Genomic DNA, 23,839 nt, shown 5'->3' on the forward strand with positions numbered 1-23,839 from the left:
ACCCCTGGGAGGTTTAGAGGGGATCGTAAAATTGCTTTTAATTAATATATAATAAAATTACAACTATCGCAAAATTTAGGGCCCCCCCCCTCCCACTATCTGCTGTCAATCAAAACATTTAGGGCTTAATTTATGAAGCCTATTTTGCTTAAACGCAGGTGTTGAAGCATAAGGGTACGAGACATGTGGCAGAGGAGGGGGGGCAACTGTAAAACCCCAAATTCTGGCAAAAATGATAGAGATATTGAGGCAAAATGTGCTAACCTGAGACCTTTTTACCATGTATTTCCATCATTCTACACTCAAAATTAGTTGTAATACAAGTAAAATGCGTAGTGATTCGTTTACATCCCTATATAGCTGTTTGGTAGTAATGCTAATATGATTTTTTTTTAAATTCCAGATTCAGGTATTTTTGTTTAATTAGGGCAAAAGCCAGCCTGACCCCTTACAAAAACAGGAGCGCATACCACCTATGTGTTTAAGCATTGTAAATACATGTAGTTACACGTGTGTAAGTCATAAACAGGCTTCGTAAATTCGGCCCACAAAGCGTGCAAATAACTCTGCATACCACTCGTACGTTTATGTGGTAACTGTAACAGAGAAAATGTGTGAATAGGACTTGTCTCCCCTCCTTCAAGCGTGCAAATAACTGTGTATACCACTTGTACCTTCTTGGGGTAACTTTAACAGAGAAAATGTGTGTGAATAGGACTTGTCTCCCCTCCTTCAAGCTTATAAATAACTGTGCATGCCACTCGTTCGTTTATGCCATAACTTTAACAGAGAACAACAGTGTGAATAGGACTTGTCTCCCCTCCTTCAAGCATGCAAATAACTGTGCATATCGCTCCTTCGTTCATGTGGTAAATTTAATAGAGAAAATCTGTGTGAATAGGATTTGTCTCCCTTTCAAGCGTACAAATAACTGTGCGTACCACTTGTACATTTATACGGAAACTTTAACAGAGAAAATGTGTGTGAATCGGACTTGTTTCCTCTCCTTCAAGCGTGCAAATAACTGTGCATACTACTAATTCGTTCATGCATGTAACTTTAACAGAGAAAATGTGTGTGAATAGGTCTTGTCTCCCCTACTTCAAACGTGCAAATAACTGTGCATACCACTTGTATGTTCATGTGGTAACTTTAACAGAGAAAATCTGTGTGGATAGGACTTGTGTCCCCTTCTCATACGTGCAACTAATTGTGCATACCATTTGTACGTTTATGTGGTACATTTAACAGAGAAAATCTCTGAATAAAGCTAGATGTATACTTCACCGCAGACTCTTGTTGAGCAGTAGGTGACTCACCCAGTTCTGCTTCGGTTCGAACCTAATTCTCTTTTTTTTTAGTCAATTCAGTATGATTTTAGCACAGTTCACATTAAATAATTTTCGTGCGCGATCGTCAACGATTTTTAGTTTACCTAATAAAAAATTAAATTTCTGTTGCGCATGAGGTCGACAATCAAAGTATAAATTGACCTTAAGACTTTTGTGTCCCCATCTTGATGCACACACATGCACAGCTCTTTCATTTGAATCCATGGTGTGTAAGATCACACAAAGATTATGTTTGTTATATTTTTGAAAACATGAATAAAATGATTGATTTATCAATAAAATTCGCACACCCTAGTTCTTAAATGGGCATACCCTAGTTTTTAAACACTAAAGCCTATTTTTTACTATTACAACTGTTTTTGATAACTGAAATTATACTTTACTTAGATTTTATTGTTTAGTTTATCCATTTCCATACATCCTAGTGTTTTTAATATCCCAAAATGCATTTCTCATATTTTTAAAAACGCACTTGCGTCTGGGAAGTAACAGTTATGGAGTTATGGTTTTAGTCTGTTTTTCGAGAGTATTTCACCATTTCAAAGTAACAGACTCATGTTTTACTGAATTGTAACTTTATCCAAATGTATTACAGGTTTGTAGATTAACTAAACTTAGTGTTAATTTTCACGGATTGAAACTTTATCCAAATGTATTACAGGTTTGTAGATTAACTAAACTTAGTGTTAATTTTCACGGGTTGAAACTTTATCCAAATGTATTACAGGTTTGTAGATTAACTAAACTTAGTGTTAATTTTCACGGATTGAAACTTTATCCAAATGTATTACAGGTTTGTAGATTAACTAAACTTAGTGTTAATTTTCACGGATTGAAACTTTATCCAAATGTATTACAGGTTTGTAGATTAACTAAACTTAGTGTTAATTTTCACGGGTTGAAACTTTATCCAAATGTATTACAGGTTTGTAGATTAACTAAACTTAGTGTTAATTTTCACGGATTGAAACTTTATCCAAATGTATTACAGGTTTGTAGATTAACTAAACTTAGTGTTAATTTTCACGGATTGAAACTTTATCCAAATGTATTACAGGTTTGTAGATTAACTAAACTTAGTGTTAATTTTCACGGATTGAAACTTTATCCAAATGTATTACAGGTTTGTAGATTAACTAAACTTAGTGTTAATTTTCACGGATTTAAACTTTATCCAAATGTATTACAGGTTTGTAGATTAACTAAACTTAGTGTTAATTTTCACGGGTTGAAACTTTATCCAAATGTATTACAGGTTTGTAGATTAACTAAACTTAGTGTTAATTTTCACGGATTTAAACTTTATCCAAATGTATTACAGGTTTGTAGATTAACTAAACTTAGTGTTAATTTTCACGGGTTGAAACTTTATCCAAATGTATTACAGGTTTGTAGATTAACTAAACTTAGTGTTAATTTTCACGGGTTGAAACTTTATCCAAATGTATTACAGGTTTGTAGATTAACTAAACTTAGTGTTAATTTTCACGGGTTGAAACTTTATCCAAATGTATTACAGGTTTGTAGATTAACTAAACTTAGTGTTAATTTTCACGGATTGAAACTTTATCCAAATGTATTGCAGGTTTGTAGATTAACTAAACTTAGTGTTAATTTTCACGGGTTGAAACTAGGGTCTGTCCCTTTAAACTCTACCACCTATGTTTCACTACTAAGCCTGTTTTTGATGATTGTACTTAAACATTACTCTCATTTTATTTGCTTAGATTATCCATTCCCAAACATCCGAAGTGTTTTTGATCATCATGCTGTTTGTGATACTACGAAATGTAATCTTCATAATTCTAAAAACGCACATACCTCTGAGAAGTAATGATTATGGAAACGAGTTCTAGTCCATATTTTAGAGAATATTTTCCCATTTTAACACCACATACTCTTGTTTCACTCTATCTTAACTTTATCCAATTGTGTTATAGGTTTGTATATTAAAGAAACGTATCTAAAAAAAAATATTGGACTATAAAACTAGGCTCTGTCACTTTAATATGTGTATGTGTGTGTAATGTATTTGGAGTATAAAACTAGGCTCTGTCACTTTAATATGTGTGTGTGTAATTTTTTGGAGTATAAAACTAGGCTCTGTCACTTTAATATGTGTGTGTGTGTGTGTGTGTAATGTTTTGGAGTATAAAACTAGGCTCTGTCACATTAATATGTGTATGTGTGTGTAATTGCTTGGAGTGTAAAACTAGGCTCTGTCATTTTAATATGTGTATGTGTGTGTAATGTTTTGGAGTATAAAACTAGGGTGTGTCACTTTAATATGTGTATGTGTGTGTAATGTTTTTGGAGTATAAAACTAGGGTCTGTCACTTTAATATGTGTATGTGTGTGTAATTTTTTGGAGTATAAAACTCGGGTTTGTCACTTTAATATGTGTATGTGTGTGTAATGTTTTTGGAGTATAAAACTAGGCTCTGTCACTTTAATATGTGTATGTGTGTGTAATGTTTTTGGAGTGTAAAACTAGGCTCTGTCACTTTAATATGTATATGTGTGTGTAATTTTTTGGAGTGTAAAACTAGGCTCTGTCACTTTAATATGTGTATGTGTGTGTAATTTTTTGGAGTATAAAACTAGGGTTTGTCACTTTAATATGTGTATGTGTGTGTAATGTTTTTGGAGTGTAAAACTAGGGTCTGTCACTTTAATATGTGTATGTGTGTGTCAGTTTTTGGAGTGTAAAACTAGGGTCTGTCACTTTAATATGTGTATGTGTGTGTATGTTTTTCAGGGTATGGCATACATTCACAGTTCAATTGTGGGGAATCACGGCCGGCTCAAATCGACCAACGTTTTCGTAAATAATCACTGGGGGTGCAGGGTGGGAGATATGAATATGCCAGTCACAAGAGATGGGGAGAATGAGAAGGATGGAGAGAGGTCACATTTTTTCAGTAAGTATGCAGATGTGGTAAATAACAACGGATGTAAAACACCACCCCATCTTATCTCAAAATCAGAAAGCAGCAATTAATATATGAGAAGTTCGTAGTTATGTAAGCAGTCATGATCTACTACCTGGTTACGGCGGTACAGTGACTAGACCAAAAAGGGTGTGAATGGGTTCACAAGACTGATAATTTTAACGAACATAAAACAATTATGGGATTCAAACAGAAATATTTAAAAATAAAGTCAGTTGATGTCCCCGTTTCTTTTTGAATCATATCAAACTAACCACTAATGTATGATATGTGCGAAATTGTGCAAGCAGCGGTGATGTATTATCAATTACTGGCTTCGATGATGCAGTGACTAGACCATGGTGTTTCAGGTAAAATAAAGTGTTATTTACGCATAAGGTTTGAAGCGATGGAGCGACTCACCGGGTATATCTTTTATCCTGCAGAACCTCGCGCCATTCACCATTCTAACCTTCGCAGGATATAATAAAGCTGATATCTTAAGATGGTAACAAGTTAATCTTTATTTTCCTGTCCTGTACGGATGAGCCAGCGAAAGTCGACACCTACACCCATGATAAGCGTTTGCTACAACAGCTTGTTCTGAATATGCATGTTAAAACCTTAGCCCGGCTGTAGGAGAGCTAGACGGAGATTTGGACGGAATCACCGAGTGGGCGATCATGTGACGCTAAATCACGATATTGGTCAGCGACCTTAGTAAACTGCTATCGGAGTTTCCCGAAGTTTAGCTGAATGTGGGTGCAATCGGGTTTCTTTCTGTAGTGTGTGTAATAGTGAGTAATATGTGGATTTTTTTTTTAATCAAGGAACTCGAAAATGATCGATGTAAAGGTATTTTACGTCAAACATAGGATTGTTGTGATATAAGAGCGGAAATCTTTGACTATTGTTTGATGGACAGCGATTGTGAAAAAAATACATAGCTTGGTCTCTGGCCATAATGGGAGCGTCATAACCGTCCAAATGTCCGTCTAGCTCTCTTACAGTCAGAGTACTCGGGCTAGTTAAAACCTATGATCTTACCTATTCTCTATGTATCGTTCTCTCTATACAGGATACCTGTGGATGGCTCCGGAGGTACTTCGAGGCGTGGTTCTAGACGCTAAAGACCTAAAGATGGCCGACGTGTACTCGTTTGGCATCATCATCGAGGAGATCACCACCAGGAACTGGCCCTACGACAACATCTTGCACGACCGCTGCGACGACGAAGCAATCCAGGGTAGGTGTAGTGTCTGAGAAATAATGTCTGTCTATGAATGAATGAAGTGAGTGAGTGAGTGAGTGAGTGAGTGAGTGAGTGAGTGAGTGAGTGAGTGAGTGAGTGAGGTGAGTGGGTGAGTGGGTGGGTGGGTGGGTGGGTGGGTGGGTGGGTTTGTTTTGGGAGGGAATGAGTGAGTGAGTGTGATACATGTAAGGGAATCGTTCTGAGTTTAGGAATACCAGTATTTGATTTTAGCTAAATTGTATAACTTCCTAGTTTATTTTCTTAATATATTTTTATATGTACTTTATGCCAATCCCCACTGTAGAGTAATTTGGCAAAAGGAAATTAGTTGGGAGTTGTAGTTAAGTTGTACTAATTAGTTAATCAAGTAAATTATTGCTTATTTGGGCCTTGCACAAGAGTTATCCTTTAAATACATGTTTACCTTTAGTTGTTAATAATTACTGTTTTGATAGCTGTATTCGTCACGGCTGACAGTTTAATTGGATGCATCATATCCTTATCTAACACCAGGAATGGGATTACTAATTACCAGATATGTTAATTAAACAAACGCAACTTAGGACAATTAGCGCCTAGAACGTTGTGAGCCATCATTACGACAAGGTTTTTTCTGTCACGTCCACTTCTGGGATATATAGCTTAACCGACCGTTATCAAAGTTAGTTACGTCAATGGGTCAGCGGTTTGAAAGTTTACGTGAGGTCACTGAGGTAGCGGTTTGAAGATTTATATGTGATTGGGAGATGAGAGCACCAAGTGTGGCGGCCCGTGTGGAATTAAATTGTCGGCGGTCTAGATTTATGTGATCAGGAGCCCTTGAGGAGTTGAGCTGATGTTATGGGGTGACGTTATTATGGTTCGGCAGGGTATATGGTACATATGGTTGTATTTTTGTTATAGTCTGGCACACAGTGTGTTGTAGCCTGGTACCTTTATTTAGTGTGTTTATGGACCAGAGTAACGTGCCTATTCCAAATTATATACGTGTAGGGAGTATGATTCATTAATGGGTTTTTACGCCAGAGATAGTCTATCTATTTATTATGGTGTAATACCCCAACCACCAACGGGTTGTAACATCTATATTAATAGTATTATATTTTGATATAGGTGTGTGTGTGGGGGGGGGGGGGGGGGGGGTGTTGCTTTTTGTTTGTGATATTTTGTTGTTGTATGGTCTTCTTTTTTTGGGGGGGTGGGGGGGAGAGTTATCAGTTGTTTTTTTCCTCTTTTTTTTCTCCTGTAGATAACACTATATTATTGTGCAATAACTATTTTTACCACCACACACCGCTAGTTAGTTTTTGGCTAAGTACGAGTCCTGTGAGTCTGGGGCCTTCACTTCATAACTGAATTATTTTCACTGTATTTTTAACACCAGGAATCCTGGAAAAACTGAAGAACGTTCAGATTCCACCATTTCGACCTCACGTGCCGCAGTATCAGCTGGGAGAACAGTTTGTGGGTGAAATCATGCGACTGTGTTGGCATGAACTTCCATCAAGTAGACCCATGTTTGATAACATTCTCGTCCTGCTCAGGAAGGTGAAAAAGGGAAGGTAAATAATTCCAGACATCCACAATGTCTATTTGATCAGACACCTGAAATGCAGCAGTGTTTAAAAAATAGATATAATAATTAACCACTTATTCTCTGTAGAATAATTTGATACAGTAGTATGGACTGTCTGCTTCTGATGAAAGCTGATCGTAATCTGACAATTAGGAAAAATCTAGTTATAAAGGGCGTAGTCCAAAAGCATGCAGTGCATGTCTCGGTGTCGAGTCATTAGTCTTGCGTGAACTGTCATCATCGCACGTGAATTAACAACTACTAACAAACCCAACACAATAAACAATGACTACTGCTAACACAAAAGATGAAATAGACAACACACCTTTCTTTAACTATTTTATATTTAAAGATCGACTCCTACAAATTAGTTTTTAAAAATACTTAATATATTATAATTAATATTTAATTGAAATCCTTGATAATTACTAATTTAACACCTGGTTACATATATATATATATATATATATATATATATATATATATATATATATATATATATATATATATATATATATATATACTGACAGAAAAACAAACGCAAGTTCAGTTTTGGTAAAATACTTTTTTATCCGTATACCAAATGTAGTATCATTTGACACATAGCTACATCATTGTACTGTAGAATCTTTGGTTAAAATTTGGTCAACCGTGAGCACGTGCGTAGCTGCATGCTTTTTGCCGATTTGTCAAGAAAGCGTGCATCCGGGCCACTGCCACGTACCCTACACAATACATCTTTACTAGTATATAAGAGGACTGCCACTCTATTGACAATACATCTTTGGTACTTTGTAGAACTGCCACTCTCTGGGCAATACATCTTTGGTACTTTGTAGAACTGCCACTCTCTGGACAATACATCTTTGGTACTTTGTAGAACTGCCACTCCCTGGACAACAATACATCTTTGGTAATGTGTAGAACTGCCACTCCTTGAACAATACATCTTTGGTACATTGTAGAACTGTCACTCTCTGGAAAATACATCTCTGGTACTTTGTAGGACTGCCACTCCCTGGGCAATACATCTTTGGTACTTTGTAGAACTGCCACTCCCTGGGCAATACATCTCTGGTACTTTGTAGGACTGCCACTCCCTGGGCAATACATCTTTGGTACTTTGTAGAACTGCCACTCTCTGCACAATACATCTTTGGTACTTTGTAGAACTGCCACTCCCAAGACAATACATCTTTGGTACTATATAGAACTGCCACTCTCTGGACAATACATCTTTGGTACTTTGTAGAACTGCCACTCCATGGACAATACATCTTTGGTACTCTGTAGAACTGCCACTCTCTGGACAATACATCTTTGGTACTTTGTAGAACTGCCACTCTCTGGACAATACATCTTTGGTACTTTGTAGAACTGCCACTCCCTGGACAATACATCTTTGGTACTTTGTAGAACTGCCACTCTCTGGACAATACATCTTTGGTACTTTGTAGAACTGCCACTCTCTGGACAATACATCTTTGGTACTTTGTAGAACTGCCACTCTCTGGACAATACATCCTTGGTACTTTGTAGAACTGCCACTCTCTGGACAATACATCTTTGGTACTTTGTAGAACTGCCACTCCCTGGACAACAATACATCTTTGGTAATGTGTAGAACTGCCACTCCTTGAACAATACAACTTTGGTACATTGTAGAACTGTCACTCTCTGAAAAAATACATCTTTACTAGTGTGTATGAGGACTGCCACTCACTGGGCAATACATCTTTGGTACTTTGTAGAACTGTCACTCTCTGGACAATACATCTTTGGTACTTTATATGACTGCCACTCCCTGGACAATACATCTTTGGTACTTTGTAGAACTGCCACTCGCTGTACAATACATCTTTCATACTTTGAAGAACTGCCACTCCCTGGACAATACATCTTTGGTACTTTGTAGGACTGCCACTCCCTGGGCAATACATCTCTGGTACTTTGTAGAACTGCCACTCCCTGGACAATACATCTCTGGTACTTTGTAGAACTGCCACTCCCTGGACAATACATCTCTGGTACTTTGTAGTACTGCCACTCCCTGGACAATACATCTCTGGTACTTTGTAGGACTGCCACTCCCTGGGCAATACATCTGTGGTACTTTGTAGAACTGCCACTCTCTGGACAATACATCTTTGGTACTTTGTAGAACTGCCACTCCCTGGGCAATACATCTTTGGTACTTTCTAGAACTGCCACTCCCTGGACAATACATCTTTGGTACTTTGTAGAACTGCCACTCCCTGGACAATACATCTTTGGTACTTTGTAGGACTGCCACTCCCTGGGCAATACATCTTTGGTACTTTGTAGAACTGCCACTCCCTGGGCAATACATCTCTGGTACTTTGTAGGACTGCCACTCTCTGGACAATACATCTCTGGTACTTTGTAGAACTGCCACTCCCCAGACAATACATCTTTGGTACTATGTAGAACTGCCACTCTCTGGACAATACATCTTTGGTACTTTGTAGAACTGCCACTCCATGGACAATACATCTTTGGTACTCTGTAGAACTGCCACTCTCTGGACAATACATCTTTGGTACTTTGTAGAACTGCCACTCTACGGACAATACATCTTTGGTACTTTGTAGAACTGCCACTCCCTGGACAATACATCTTTGGTACTTTGTAGAACTGCCACTCTCTGGACAATACATCTTTGGTACTTTGTAGAACTGCCACTCTCTGGACAAAACATCTTTGGTACTTTGTAGAACTGCCACTCTCTGGACAATACATCCTTGGTACTTTGTAGAACTGCCACTCTCTGGACAATACATCTTTGGTACTTTGTAGAACTGCCACTCCCTGGACAACAATACATCTTTGGTAATGTGTAGAACTGCCACTCCTTGAACAATACAACTTTGGTACATTGTAGAACTGCTACTCCCTGGGCAATACATCTTTGGTACTTTGTAGAACTGTCACTCTCTGGACAATACATCTTTGGTACTTTGTAGAACTGCCACTCGCTGTACAATACATCTTTCATACTTTGAAGAACTGCCACTCCCTGGACAATACATCTCTGGTACTTTGTAGGACTGCCACTCTCTGGACAATACATCTCTGGTACTTTGTAGGACTGCCACTCCCTGGACAATACATCTCTGGTACTGTGTAGGACTGCCACTCCCTGGGCAATACATCTCTGGTACTTTGTAGAACTGCCACTCTCTGGACAATACATCTCTGGTACTTTGTAGAACTGCCACTCCCTGGACAATACATCTTTGGTACTTTGTAGAACTGCCACTCCCTGGGCAATACATCTTTGGTACTTTGTAGAACTGCCACTCTCTGGACAATACATCTTTGGTACTTTGTAGGACTGCCAGTCTCTGGACAATACATCTTTGGTACTTTGTAGGACTGCCACTCCCTGGACAATACATCTTTGGTACTTTGTAGAACTGCCACTCCCTGGACAATACATCTTTGGTACTTTGTAGAACTGCCACTCCCTGGACAATACATCTTTGGTACTTTGTAGGACTGCCACTCCCTGGGCAATACATCTTTGGTACTTTGTAGAACTGCCACTCTATTGACAATACATCTCTGGTACTTTGTAGGACTGCCACTCTCTGGACAATACATCTCTGGTACTTTGTAGGACTGCCACTCCCTGGACAATACATCTCTGGTACTTTGTAGGACTGCCACTCCCTGGACAATACATCTCTGGTACTTTGTAGAACTGCCACTCCCTGGACAATACATCTCTGGTACTTTGTAGGACTGCCACTCCCTGGACAATACATCTCTGGTACTTTGTAGGACTGCCACTCCCTGGACAATACATCTCTGGTACTTTCTAGAACTGCCACTCCCTGGACAATACATCTTTGGTACTTTGTAGAACTGCCACTCCCTGGACAGTACATCTCTGGTACTTTGTAGAACTGCCACTCCCTGGACAATACATCTCTGGTACTTTGTAGGACTGCCACTCTCTGGACAATACATCTCTGGTATTTTGTAGGACTGCCACTCTCTGGACAATACATGTTTGGTACTTTGTAGGACTGCCACTCTCTGGACAATACATCTCTGGTACTTTGTAGAACTGCCACTCTCTGGACAATACATCTCTGGTACTTTGTAGGACTGCCACTCCCTGGACAATACATCTCTGGTACTTTGTAGGACTGCCACTCCCTGGACAATACATCTCTGGTACTTTGTAGGACTGCCACTCCCTGGACAATACATCTCTGGTACTTTGTAGAACTGCCACTCCCTGGACAGTACATCTCTGGTACTTTGTAGAACTGCCACTCCCTGGACAATACATTTCTGGTACTTTGTAGGACTGCCACTCCCTGGGCAATACATCTCTGGTACTTTGTAGGACTGCCACTCCCTGGACAATACATCTTTGGTACTTTGTAGAACTGCCACTACATCTCTGGTACTTTGTAGGACTGCCACTCCCTGGGCAATACATCTTTGGTACTTTGTAGGACTGCCACTCGCTGGACAATACATCTTTGGTACTTTGTAGAACTGCCACTCTCTGGACAATACATCTTTGGTACTTTGTAGGACTGCCACTCTCTGGACAATACATTTTTGGTACTTTGTAGGACTGCCACTCTCTGGACAATACATTTTTGGTACTTTGTAGAACTGCCACTCCCTGGACAATACATCTCTGGTACTTTGTAGAACTGCCACTCCCTGGACAATACATCTCTGGTACTTTGTAGAACTGCCACTCCCTGGACAATACATCTTTGGTACTGTGTAGGACTGCCACTCTCTGGGCAATACATCTTTGGTACTGTGTAGGACTGCCACTCTCTGGGCAATACATCTTTGGTACTCTGTAGGACTGCCACTCTATGGGCAATACATCTTTGGTACTCTGTAGAACTGCCACTCCCTGGGCAATACATCTTTGGTACTCTGTAGAACTGCCACTCCCTGGACAATACATCTTTGGTACTCTGTAGAACTGCCACTCTCTGGACAATACATCTTTGGTACTTTGTAGAACTGCCACTCTCTGGATAATACATCTTTGGTACTTTGTAGAACTGCCACTCCCTGGGCAATACATCTTTGGTATTTTGTAGAACTGCCACTCCCTGGACAATACATCTTTGGTACTTTGTAGAACTGCCACTCTATGGACAATACATTTTTGGTACTTTGTAGAACTGCCACTCCCTGGACAATACATCTTTGGTACTTTGTAGAACTGCCACTGCCTGAACAATACACCGTTGGTACTTTTAGGAGGACTGTCACTACCTAAACAATATACGTTTAGTACTTTGTAAGAGGACTGCCACTTCTTTGGTGCTTTAAATTAAGGAAATGCGTTATTTAACGACGCACTTAACACATTTTATTTATGAATACTTTAAATGAGAACTATCAAAAAATGCAAACATGTGGATCATGACCAGGATCGTGAGGTTTACACCATGTCCAAGTATTCGGACCACCTCGAAGAGTAAAAGTTTGTTTTGTTTAACGACACCACTAGAGAACATTGATTTATTAATTATCGGCTATTGGATGTCAAACATTTAATAATATTTGCCAAAAATTTAATAATATTTGCCATAGAGTCTTATAAAAAAAACCTGGTAAAATTTTTCATTAGTAGCAGGGGTCTTTTATATACACCATCCCACAGACAGGATAGTACATAGCACGGCCTTTGGTATACTAGTCGTGATGTACTGTCGGTTGAGTGCGCGCTTGAGGTGCTTGCGTCACAGGATCGAACCACCTCAGTTCAATTGATTAGGGTTTTTTCTCGTTCCACACAATGCACCACATTTGGTCAAGGGCCGTGGTATGTGCTTTCCTATCTGTGGGAAAGTGCATATAAAAGATTCCTTGCTGCATTAGGAAAAATGTAGCGGGTTTCCTCTGATGTCTACGAATTAAAAACTGTTTGACATCCAGTAGCCGATGATTAATTAATCAATGTGCTCCAGTGGTGTCATTAAACAAATCAAACTTTGGTGCACTGGCCCACCGACGGGGATCGATCCCGACCTCGAAAAGATGATGGAGCGAGACATAGCCCAGTGACAAAGCGCTCGCTTGATGCGCTGTCGGTTTGGGATCAATCCCTGTCAGTGGGCCCATTGGGTTTTTTCTCGTTCCAGCCAGTGCATCACGACTGGTACATCAAAGGCCGTGGTATGTACTATCCTGTCTATGGGATGGTGCATATAAAAGATCCCTTGCTGCTAATAGAAAAGAGTAGCCCTTGAAATGGCGACAGCCGGTTTCCTCGCTCAATATCTGTGTGGTCCTTAACCATATGTCCGACGCCATATAACCGTAAATAAAATGTGTTGAGTGCGTCGTTAAATAAAACAGTTCCTTCCTTCGAAAAGATGATCGAATACACTGAGTTACGGGTCCTTTTCTTATATTTTAAGCAGAAATAAGAACATCATGGACCACGTGATACACATGATGTCCAAGTATTCGGACCACCTCGAGGAGATGATAGAGGAGAGAACCACAGAACTGGTGGAAGAGAAGAAGAGATCTGAAGAAGTCTTTTGCTACCTTCTACCTAAGTAAGTTTATAAAAGATTTCTTAATCATCGGCTATTGGTTGTCAAACATTTGATAATTCCGATATATATAGTCATATATAGAAAGAGGAAACCCACTACCTATTTCCATTAGTAGCAAGATATCTTTTATATATGCACCATTCAACAGTCAGGATAGCACATTATCATTATCATTATCATCATCATCCAGGTGCATCTGAAGGAATTTTCAAATGGGGTCTAGATTGCGGCGAGCGAAGTTTGTGGGGGTTCGAGACATGTGTTGATAAGAAAGGAAATTTGCTTGAGCAGGGGGAGGTTATTATTATTATTATTATTATTATTATTATTATTATCCTCATCATCATCATCGTTATCAGCATAATTATTATCATCATTATTTTTATCAGTATCATTATAATTATTATCAGTGTTATTATCATCATCTTTAATATTATTTTCATTATCATCATCATAATCATTCATATTGTCATCATCATCATTACCATCATCATTACCATCATTATTATTATCATTATCATCACCATTATCATCATCATCATTAATATCATTATTACTATTATTATTATTATTATCATCATTATCATTATTATTATTATTATTATCATCATCATTATTATTGTCATCATAATTATTATCATCATTATTATTATTATTATTATGAGTATCATTATTATAATTATTATCATTATTATTATTATTATCATCATTATTATTATCAGTATTATTATCATTATTTTCATCATCATCATCATAATCATTCCTATTATCATCATCATTACCACCATCATCATTATTATTATTATTATCACCATTATTATCATCACCATTATCATCATTATCATTAGTAGTAGTAGTAGTATCATTATTATTATTATTGTTATTGTTATAGAGCAGTATCAGAGATACTGAAATCTGGAAAGACTGTTGAACCCGAATCATTTACGTGTGTCACTGTTTTCTTCTCTGACGTGATCGGTTTTACCCAGATTGCAGCAGAAAGTACACCACACCAGGTAGTGTAGATTTTAAATATAATAAAACTTTTAAATTTTCAGATTGTCACAGGTAATGTTTGATCTTAAAGTGACATACCCTAGTTATTAAACACCACGACGTATTTTTCAATTTTCATTAGAAGTTACTTCCATTTTATTGTTCAGAATATACGTATCAGTACATCCGAAGTGCTTCTGGTTATTCTGCTTTATGTAATACCCCGATGAATATATTTTATAAGTCTAAAAACACACGTTCCTCGTAGAGATAACGGTTATCTAGCCAAGCTCTAGTCTACTTTAGACAGTATTTCTCGATTTAAACACCACAGACTTTTGATTCACTATATTATAACTTTATCCAGATGTGTTATTGGTTTGACCAAACATAGTGTCTATTTTCACAGGCTGAAACTAGCGTCTGAGCCTTTGCCAGCACATTTTCATACTGTCATAGTGGAACATTTACAACTATATTCAAAAGTAATTTATATTTTACCTGTGCATATAAATTCAATTACTTGTTATGGTGTCACCTGCTAATTAATTATTAATTAACTTACACTTTAGTTTCTTAAGGGCTAGCAATCAGACCAATTAGTGTGAAACTAAATTACAGCAATCAAGGACACTAAGGATATTTAATTGTTGCCCCCAGCTGATACCCATTCTACCAATAATAAGCGTACCAGCCTTTGCAGATTGCAATTTATCATTTGACAAAATAATCGTTATGTTCCGACTAACGACACACTTTACAAAAAAAGGTCTTAGCCTAAGTATGTTGCCTAGGGCATCACTACTGAACAGAAATAAATTCCAAAAGCACATTAAGACCATTTGAGCCGATTCCTATAAAATAGACCATGAGAAAAACAGCAAGGAAAAACCCAGAGAGAACCAAAGCGGGGACCCAAGGAGGACAAGTCTGCTGTTCCTTCCCTTGGAGTCAACTCTATCGTTTATCTAATAGTGGGGTCGAAACCATGTTCGTTACCATGTTACTTTTTCAATGGGATCTTATAGGACTCGACCCAAGGAACAAATATCTGAAGGTGCCACAAAAATTTGATCCCGAGTAAGGTCAGTTTTGGTGACCTTGAAAGGTCATAGAGGTCAAATAGGGTAAAAAAAAAAACTATCAATAATGGATAGTCATACAAAGGTCATATTGGTGTTAAATGAAAGCTCTGGTCAAACCAAAAAACTTTCATTCAGTGATGTAAATTGATAGGGTCAACAACGTGGCCTCTAGGGGTCAATAAAGGTCAATATTGGTTGTTTTTGTTTAAAAAAAAACAATACCCCAAAAGATGATACTATAATGATCGTGTATGGTGTCAAATGAAAGCTCTCATCAAAATAAAACACTTACACTTCAGAGTATAAGTGGTGCTATCAACCGTTTGACCCCTATAGGTCATGAAAGGCCATGTAAGGTCAAAAGTCCGAGAACATCAAGCAGCGGCTTTAGGATTGTCGCTTATGGTATCAAATGAAAGCTCTCCTCAAAACAACTTGCTGCTGGTTAAATGTCTTGTGGTTAACTATGTGGCCTCTAGATCACTTTAAGCAGGAACATTTGCACAGTGGTGTACAGTCAAGATGTTCTTTTTTGCAATAGCAGGAGGCGGTACAGGGTTTACGGCAACCACGTTTTACTGTCAGTTTGAACACTTCAGTGGCCGTGCCATGCGAGGTCCACCTGGATGTTAGGTTGTTGTTGGATTATTGCCAGCCGAAAGAACATGGGTCCTCTTCTGGGAGCACTGGCTGATGACTTGTGTACTAGATTGATGCCTGGTACACAGCTCGTCGAAGGTGAAGCATTAGTGCGTCCTGTGTTGGTGGAATCCGCTGGAAGTCTGGACTTCTTTGACAGAACATATTCATTCTCAGAACATTGACCTCAGACGTAGTCGATGTGTTGTCGTAGAGTCGACACACAAAGTCCTCCACGGAAGCGAAGTCATCACCTAACAAAACCTGGAAGGGGTGCTGTGAGATCTTCACAAATGTTTCTGTAACCTCAGGGTGTTTGTTCCAGGTGTTCCAGCAAATACGTTTTCCCTTGTTCTTCAGTCCACTCGTAGTATCACAACCTGACATGGCATGGAACATTGGCAATGCAAGGCAGCATTCTGGGCCAATGCTCTGATGGAGTCGACTGATGTGAAGCATTTGCTGATGCTTTTCACCACCGAATGCAATCCACAAGTTTAGGTTTGGATTTATGGATTTATAAGAGATTAGACTTATATTATCTGTATCACCATGTTGCCAACTTGTAAATCGTGCTTCATGTTGGAAAGTGAAATAGAAACCACATCAACAATGTGTAACTTCTGTTATTCATTTAAAGGGACATTCCTGAGTTTGCTGTAATTTTTAAGATGTTATCGACTAACGGAGACTTTTTAACGATTGTAATTACATATCAAATATATTTTTCTGCATAAAATATTAGTGGCTGTATATTAAACGTGTCTCTGATCGTTCTACTATTTGTACTAGGTTAAATTTCATTTTATTTCCTAAAATATATTTTTTCGTACGTACAAAATTATTTGAAGACAAAATCCAGTTTGGGCTTCTTACAAATATTAAGACGACCAGAAACACATTGAATGTACAGACACTGATATTCTAAACAAGAAAATATATTTAATATGTAAGTTTAATCGTAGAAATATTTTATTTTTCGGAAACATCTTACAATGTCCAGAGAACAGCACAAACGTACTAGTTAAAATACTACAGGTTAAACTCCTTGTCTACACATTATTGTGTAGTGTGTAAATACAAATGTATATTGACGTAATGCAATTCAATCCCCATTGGGTGTAACCACTAACTAATTCACTGTCCTGGACAGGTGGCCCAGATAGCTGAGGTGTGTACCCAGGACAGCGTGATTGAACCTTAATTGGATATAAGCACGAAAATAAGTTTAAATGAAATGAAAATGGGTGCAACCAATATATACAAATGTTCTCTTTTTACGACTTTGTATATGGTGTATTTTATGTAATAAGTAATAATTAGGATGTTTTAAGTACATTGTGTATGTTGTACTTTAGAAGGTGATTCATATGGTTTGTTAGTGATGAGTGGTGTGTTTTAACCACATGGTGGTGATTAGTGGTGTGTTTTAACCAGGTTGTGTGTGATGTATTCATGGTGATTAGTGGTGTGTTTTAACCACGTGTGTGATGTATTGATGGTAGTTAGTGGTGTGTTTTAACTACGTTGTGTGTGATGTATTGATGGTGATTAGTGGTGTGCTTTAATCACATTGTGTGTGATGTATTGATGGTGATTAGTGGTGTGTTTTAACCATGTTGTGTGTAATGTATTGATGGTGATTAGTGGTGTGTTTTAACCACGTGTGTGATGTATTGATGGTAGTTAGTGGTGTGTTTTAACTACGTTGTGTGTGATGTATTGATGGTGATTAGTGGTGTGCTTTAATCACATTGTGTGTGATGTATTGATGGTGATTAGTGGTGTGTTTTAACCATGTTGTGTGTAATGTATTGATGGTGATTAGTGGTGTGTTTTAACCACGTGTGTGATGTATTGATGGTAGTTAGTGGTGTGTTTTAAATATGTTGTGTGTGATGTATTGATGGTGATTAGTGGTGTGTTTTAACCACGTTGTGTGTGATGTATTGATGGTGATTAGTGGTCTGTTTTAACCACGTTGTGTGTGATATATTGATGGTGATTAGTGGTGTGTTTTACCCACGTTGTGTGTGATGTATTGATGGTGATTATTGGTGTGTTTTAACCACGTTGTGTGTAATGTATTGATGGTGATTATTGGTGTGTTTTAACCACATTGTGTGTGATGTATTGATGGTGATTAGTGGTGTGTTTTAACCACGTTGTGTGTGATATATTGATGGTGATTAGTGGTGTGTTTTACCCACGTTGTGTGTAATGTATTGATGGTGATTATTGGTCTGTTTTAACCACGTTGTGTGTGATATATTGATGGTGATTAGTGGTGTGTTTTACCCACGTTGTGTGTAATGTATTGATGGTGATTAGTGGTGTGTTTTAACCACGTTGTGTGTAATGTATTGATGGTGATTAGTCATGTGTTTTACCCACATTGTGTGTAATGTATTGATGGTGATTAGTGGTCTGTTTTAACCACGTTGTGTGTGATATATTGATGGTGATTAGTGGTGTGTTTTACCCACGTTGTGTGTAATGTATTGATGGTGATTAGTCATGTGTTTTATCCACATTATGTGTAATGTATTGATGGTGATTAGTGGTGTGTTTTAACCACATTGTGTGTAATGTATTGATGGTGATTATTGGTGTGTTTTAACCACATTGTAATGTATTGATGGTGATTAGTGGTATGTTTTAACCACATTGTGTGTAATGTATTGATGGTGATTATTGGTATGTTTTAACCATGTTGTGTGTGATGTATTGATGGTGATTATTGGTGTGTTTTAACCACGTTGTGTGTGATGTATTGATGGTAATGAGTGGTATCTTCCATTCATTCATTCTAGATGGCGACTGGTATGTTTTAACTACGTTATGTGTTTTTGTATTTTAGGTCGTGGGTTTCCTGAATTCCCTGTACACGTTGTTTGACACGATTATCAACAAGTTTGATGTCTACAAGGTGAGTTTTAATAAAATTAACAAAGTATAATTTTTATAAGAGACACGTAATAATACCACAAACATGACATAAGTGTTATTTTTGAGAATGCTGGTGTATTCACAAGCAGTCGGAGTCAAAGAGGCATTTCATTTGTTAGTGGGTTATGAGTGGTATTCCAGTACATAATACTGTTTGACACTATCACTGTTTGTCTTTATCTAAAACTGTTTGACACTATCAGTTTTGTCTTTATCTAACACTGTTTGACACTATCAGTGTTTGTCTTTATCTAACACTGTTTGACACTTTCAGTTTTTGTCTTTATCTAACATGTTTTGGCAATGCCTATTACTGTTTGACAGTATCAGTGGTTGACACTATCACTGTGGAACTCTATATATCACTGTTGACTCTATCTATCACTGTTTGACACTATCGCTGTTGGACTCTCGTGATCACTGTTTAACACTATATCACTGCTTGACACTGTATATTACTCTTTGACTCTATCTATCACTGTTTGAGACTATCTATCACTGTGATGCCGTCTGTCACTGATTGGCACTATCTATCACTGTTTGACGCCATCTGTCACTGTTTGACACTATCCATCACTGTTTGACACTATATCACTGTTTGACATTATCTATTACTGTTTGACACTAGGTATCACTGTTTGACTCTGTCACTGTTTGAAAATATCTATCGCAGTTTGACTCTGTAACACTGTTTGACACTGTATATCACTGTTTGACACTACTACTGTTTAACACTATCTATCACTGTTTGACACTGTCTATCACTGTTTGAGACTGTCTATCACTGTTTGACACTATTTATCACTCTTTGGCTCGATCTATCACTGTTTGACACTAACTATCACTGTCTAACACTATCTATCACTCTTTGACACTGTGTATCACTGTTTAACAGTATATAACACTTTTTGACACTATCACTGTTTGACGCTGTTTATCACTATTTGACGCCGTCTGTGACTGTTTGACACTATCTGTCACTGTTTGACACTGTCTGTCACAGTTTGACACTGTCTGTCACTGTTTGACACTGTCTATCTCTGATTGACACTGTCTATCACTGTTTGACACTGTATATCACTGTTTGACACTATCTATCACTGTTTAACACTATTTATCACTGTTTGACACTATATATCACTGTTTAAGAGTATATAACACTGTTTGACGCAGTCTTTCACTGTTTGACACTATCTGTCACAGTTTGACACTATCTGTCACTATTTGACACTATCACTGTTTGATACTGTCTATCTCTGAGTGACACTGTCTATCACTGTTTGACGCTCTCTATCTCTGTTTGACGCTCTCTATCTCTGTTTGATGCTGCTGTCTATCTCTGTTTGACAGTTGGAGACTATCGGAGACACCTACATGGTGGTCAGCGGTATCCCAATACGTAACGGAATCCACCACGCTGGGGAGATCTGCACTATGGCTCTTCACCTTCTCAGTTCGGTGCTCAGTTTCAAGATCGCACACAGACCAAACAAAAAGGTGGACCTCAGGATTGGCATCCATAGTGGTACGTAGAGAAGAAATCAATGTGAAAGTAATACAAACCCCAGTCCTCAAAATGTCCGAGGCCTAGGACTAATCCCCATCGGCGGGCCCATTGGGCTATTTCTCGTTCCAGCCAGTGCACCACAACTGGTATATCAAAGGTCATGGCATATGTGCTATCCCGTCTGTGGGATGGTGTATATAAAAGACCCCTTTCTACTAATGAAATTACAACCTTTTCAGGACCTGGGGTGGCCAGTATTGTATTTTAAAATAAAATATTGTTTGGAGATTTTTATCGAGACTTATGGTATACTATTACGGAATATTGTATACTATAACGCTATATTGAGGTTGAACTCCATATTTTGCTTGTATGTAAGCATTATGATATACTAAGAGATCACCATATTTCAAAATTTATTTTGAAAAATCATTCATTTCAAACCTTTATATACTCTTCAAAAAAGTAGGGGAACACTAATAAGAATTTGCAATTGCCAAAATTGTAAGGTATATTAGCTGTGGAGAATGGTTATATGATAATAGTGAATTAATTGGGCAAACATTACAACCAGTAGTTTACTATTACAGTAGGTTTCATGACCACCAAAGATCTTGAAGGACTATTGGGGTCAGTAGTGGAATTTTAAAGTTGACGTTTTTTATCAGTAAATCGCAAATTCAAACAATAAAAATTACTAAAAAGAAAACAATAACAACTGTATGATCAACAGAATGAAAAAGATTGACAGAAATAATGTTCCACAGTGATTAATCAACCTTCCTGGAAATTGTCAAAATCAAGAATGACACCCTACGCACGTGTATGGGGTAACTGCGTGATGCATATGCAAACTATGGAATGTGTTTCGGTGTGTTGATAAACAGACTTGAACGTTCTTTACTAGGATGTCTGTGGTCAAAACATATATTCGGTCTAATAGTTAATATTAACATTAATATTTCAGGTTCCCCTACTTGGTTTGAAGAGTATATATGTTATAACATCAGAAAATTTAGATATATTATTTAATGTATATCTAAAACATTAGAAATACTTAAATAATTACACATATACTTACAGTATACCGTGTAAATGTCAGCTACACATATGTGCAAAAATGTATAGCAGTTTCTGGTTGTGTTGTGGACCTATGACCTTTATACTAAATAACTTGTATGTCTGTCTGTCTGTCTGTCTACTGTCTGTGGAAGTTGGGGTTTTTTTTAGTATCAGAACTATCACAGTGGAAGATTTACAACTATATTCAAATGTACTTGATATATTTTTAGCATTCATATACGATTCAATTAATTGTTAGGGTGTCACCTGTCGATTATGCAATAACTTAGAGTTTAGGTACTTTGGGACTAGCAATTAGACCAATTAGTTTGAAACTAAATCACTGCAATCAAGACACTGCAGACTTTTAATTGATGCCCCCAGCTAATACCTGGTCTGCCAACAATTAAGTATTACTTCTTATATCAGCAGTTAACTATTATAATTTATAATGAGACACAATTCACAAAGAGGTCTTACTCTGGGTATGTGCCTGGGGAAATGCTATTCACAGGAAATAAATACCCAAGGAACATTAAGACGTAACCATTTTAGCGGAGTCTTATAAAAGAAAAAACAGAAAGAGACAGAGAAATATAGAGACCCAGAGATAGAGAGAGGAGGTGAGACCTAGGGGAAGACCCTTGGGGTCTCAGTCGCAGGGTCAACTCTATCGGGAGACCTGCGTGTCATTCACCCAAGAGCTCTGACAAGAATACAAGAAACTACATCACCAACTTGAGACTTTTCTTCCTTCATCTACATTCTGGGAAAACAAAACAAAGAAAAATTACGCTGTGTTAGAACTATAATGGAATAGTAGCTGTTTTTGAAACATATGGTAGCTGGTATTGTACACTATAACGGAATATTGTATGAGGGTTTTTCAGGACTTGTGGTAGCCAGTATTGTATACTATATAATGGAATAGTATCTATTTTATGGGACATATGGTAACCGGCATTGCATACTGTAATGAAATATTGTCGGGGGGAGGGGGGTTTCAGGACCTGTGGCAGCCGGTATTGTATAGTATAATAAAATATTGTCTGTGGGGGTTTCAGGACCTGTGGCAGCCGGTATTGTATACTATAATGAAATATTGTCTGTGGGGATTTCAGAACCTGTGGCAGCCGGTATTATATACTATAATGGAATATTGTCTGGGTTTTTTCCAGGACCTGTGGTAGCCGGTGTTGTGGGACACATGATGCCGCGGTATTGTCTGTTTGGTGAAACAGTCACCTATGCGTCTTATATGGAATCGTCCGGATTTGGTAAGTTATTCTGTATTCACCTCAATTCTGTTTTATTTTGTTTTTGAAAACATGGATTCACTTTGGATGACACAATGGCATCTTTAGCAAACATGTCTATTTTCATATTCAACATATTTCACCAATTGCCTTAGTACAAGTCACACATCGTATAGCCTTATTCAATACCTTGTACATCCAAACAGGCCAGAATGATGCTGTTATGGCAAAAACTTAAATTACGCATCTGAACGCCAAAAACGTCATCTCAGATGAAGACTGCATTTCTACGTCGAATTCATTTACCATAGTTTGACACCCAATAGCCGGACTGGTACATCAAAGGCCGTGGTATGTACTACCCTATCTATGGGATGGTGCATATAAAAGATCCCTTGCTGCTTATCGAAAAGAGTAGCCCATGAAGTGGCGACAACGGGTTTCCTCTCTCAATATCTGTGTAGTCCTTAACCATATGTCTGACGCCATATAACTGTAAATAAAATGTGTTGACTGTGTCGTTAAATAGAACATTTCCTTCCATCCCAATAGCCGACGTATTTTTTGTGCTGGGGTGTCGTTAAACATCTATTCTATCTATCTATTTCTACGTTAAATTAAACATATTAATCCATCCATGGCACCGGCCTCGGTGGC

General features: G+C 37.9%; 1 protein-coding gene across 1 annotated transcript; it reads left to right on the plus strand.

Moving 5' to 3' along the window:
- Nucleotides 1–5,371: 5,371 nt before the first annotated feature.
- Nucleotides 5,372–23,420, plus strand: LOC121385064 (atrial natriuretic peptide receptor 1-like). Its single transcript, XM_041515600.1, has 8 exons — nt 5,372–5,528; nt 6,919–7,096; nt 13,548–13,688; nt 14,581–14,704; nt 19,269–19,337; nt 20,708–20,882; nt 23,105–23,203; nt 23,389–23,420. Exons 1-8 carry the CDS (start codon nt 5,372–5,374, stop codon nt 23,418–23,420), a joined length of 975 nt encoding a protein of 324 aa, XP_041371534.1.
- Nucleotides 23,421–23,839: the final 419 nt, after the last annotated feature.

Source organism: Gigantopelta aegis, chromosome 11, assembly GCF_016097555.1.
Source record: "Gigantopelta aegis isolate Gae_Host chromosome 11, Gae_host_genome, whole genome shotgun sequence".
NCBI classification, from domain to species: Eukaryota; Metazoa; Mollusca; class Gastropoda; order Neomphalida; family Peltospiridae; genus Gigantopelta; species Gigantopelta aegis.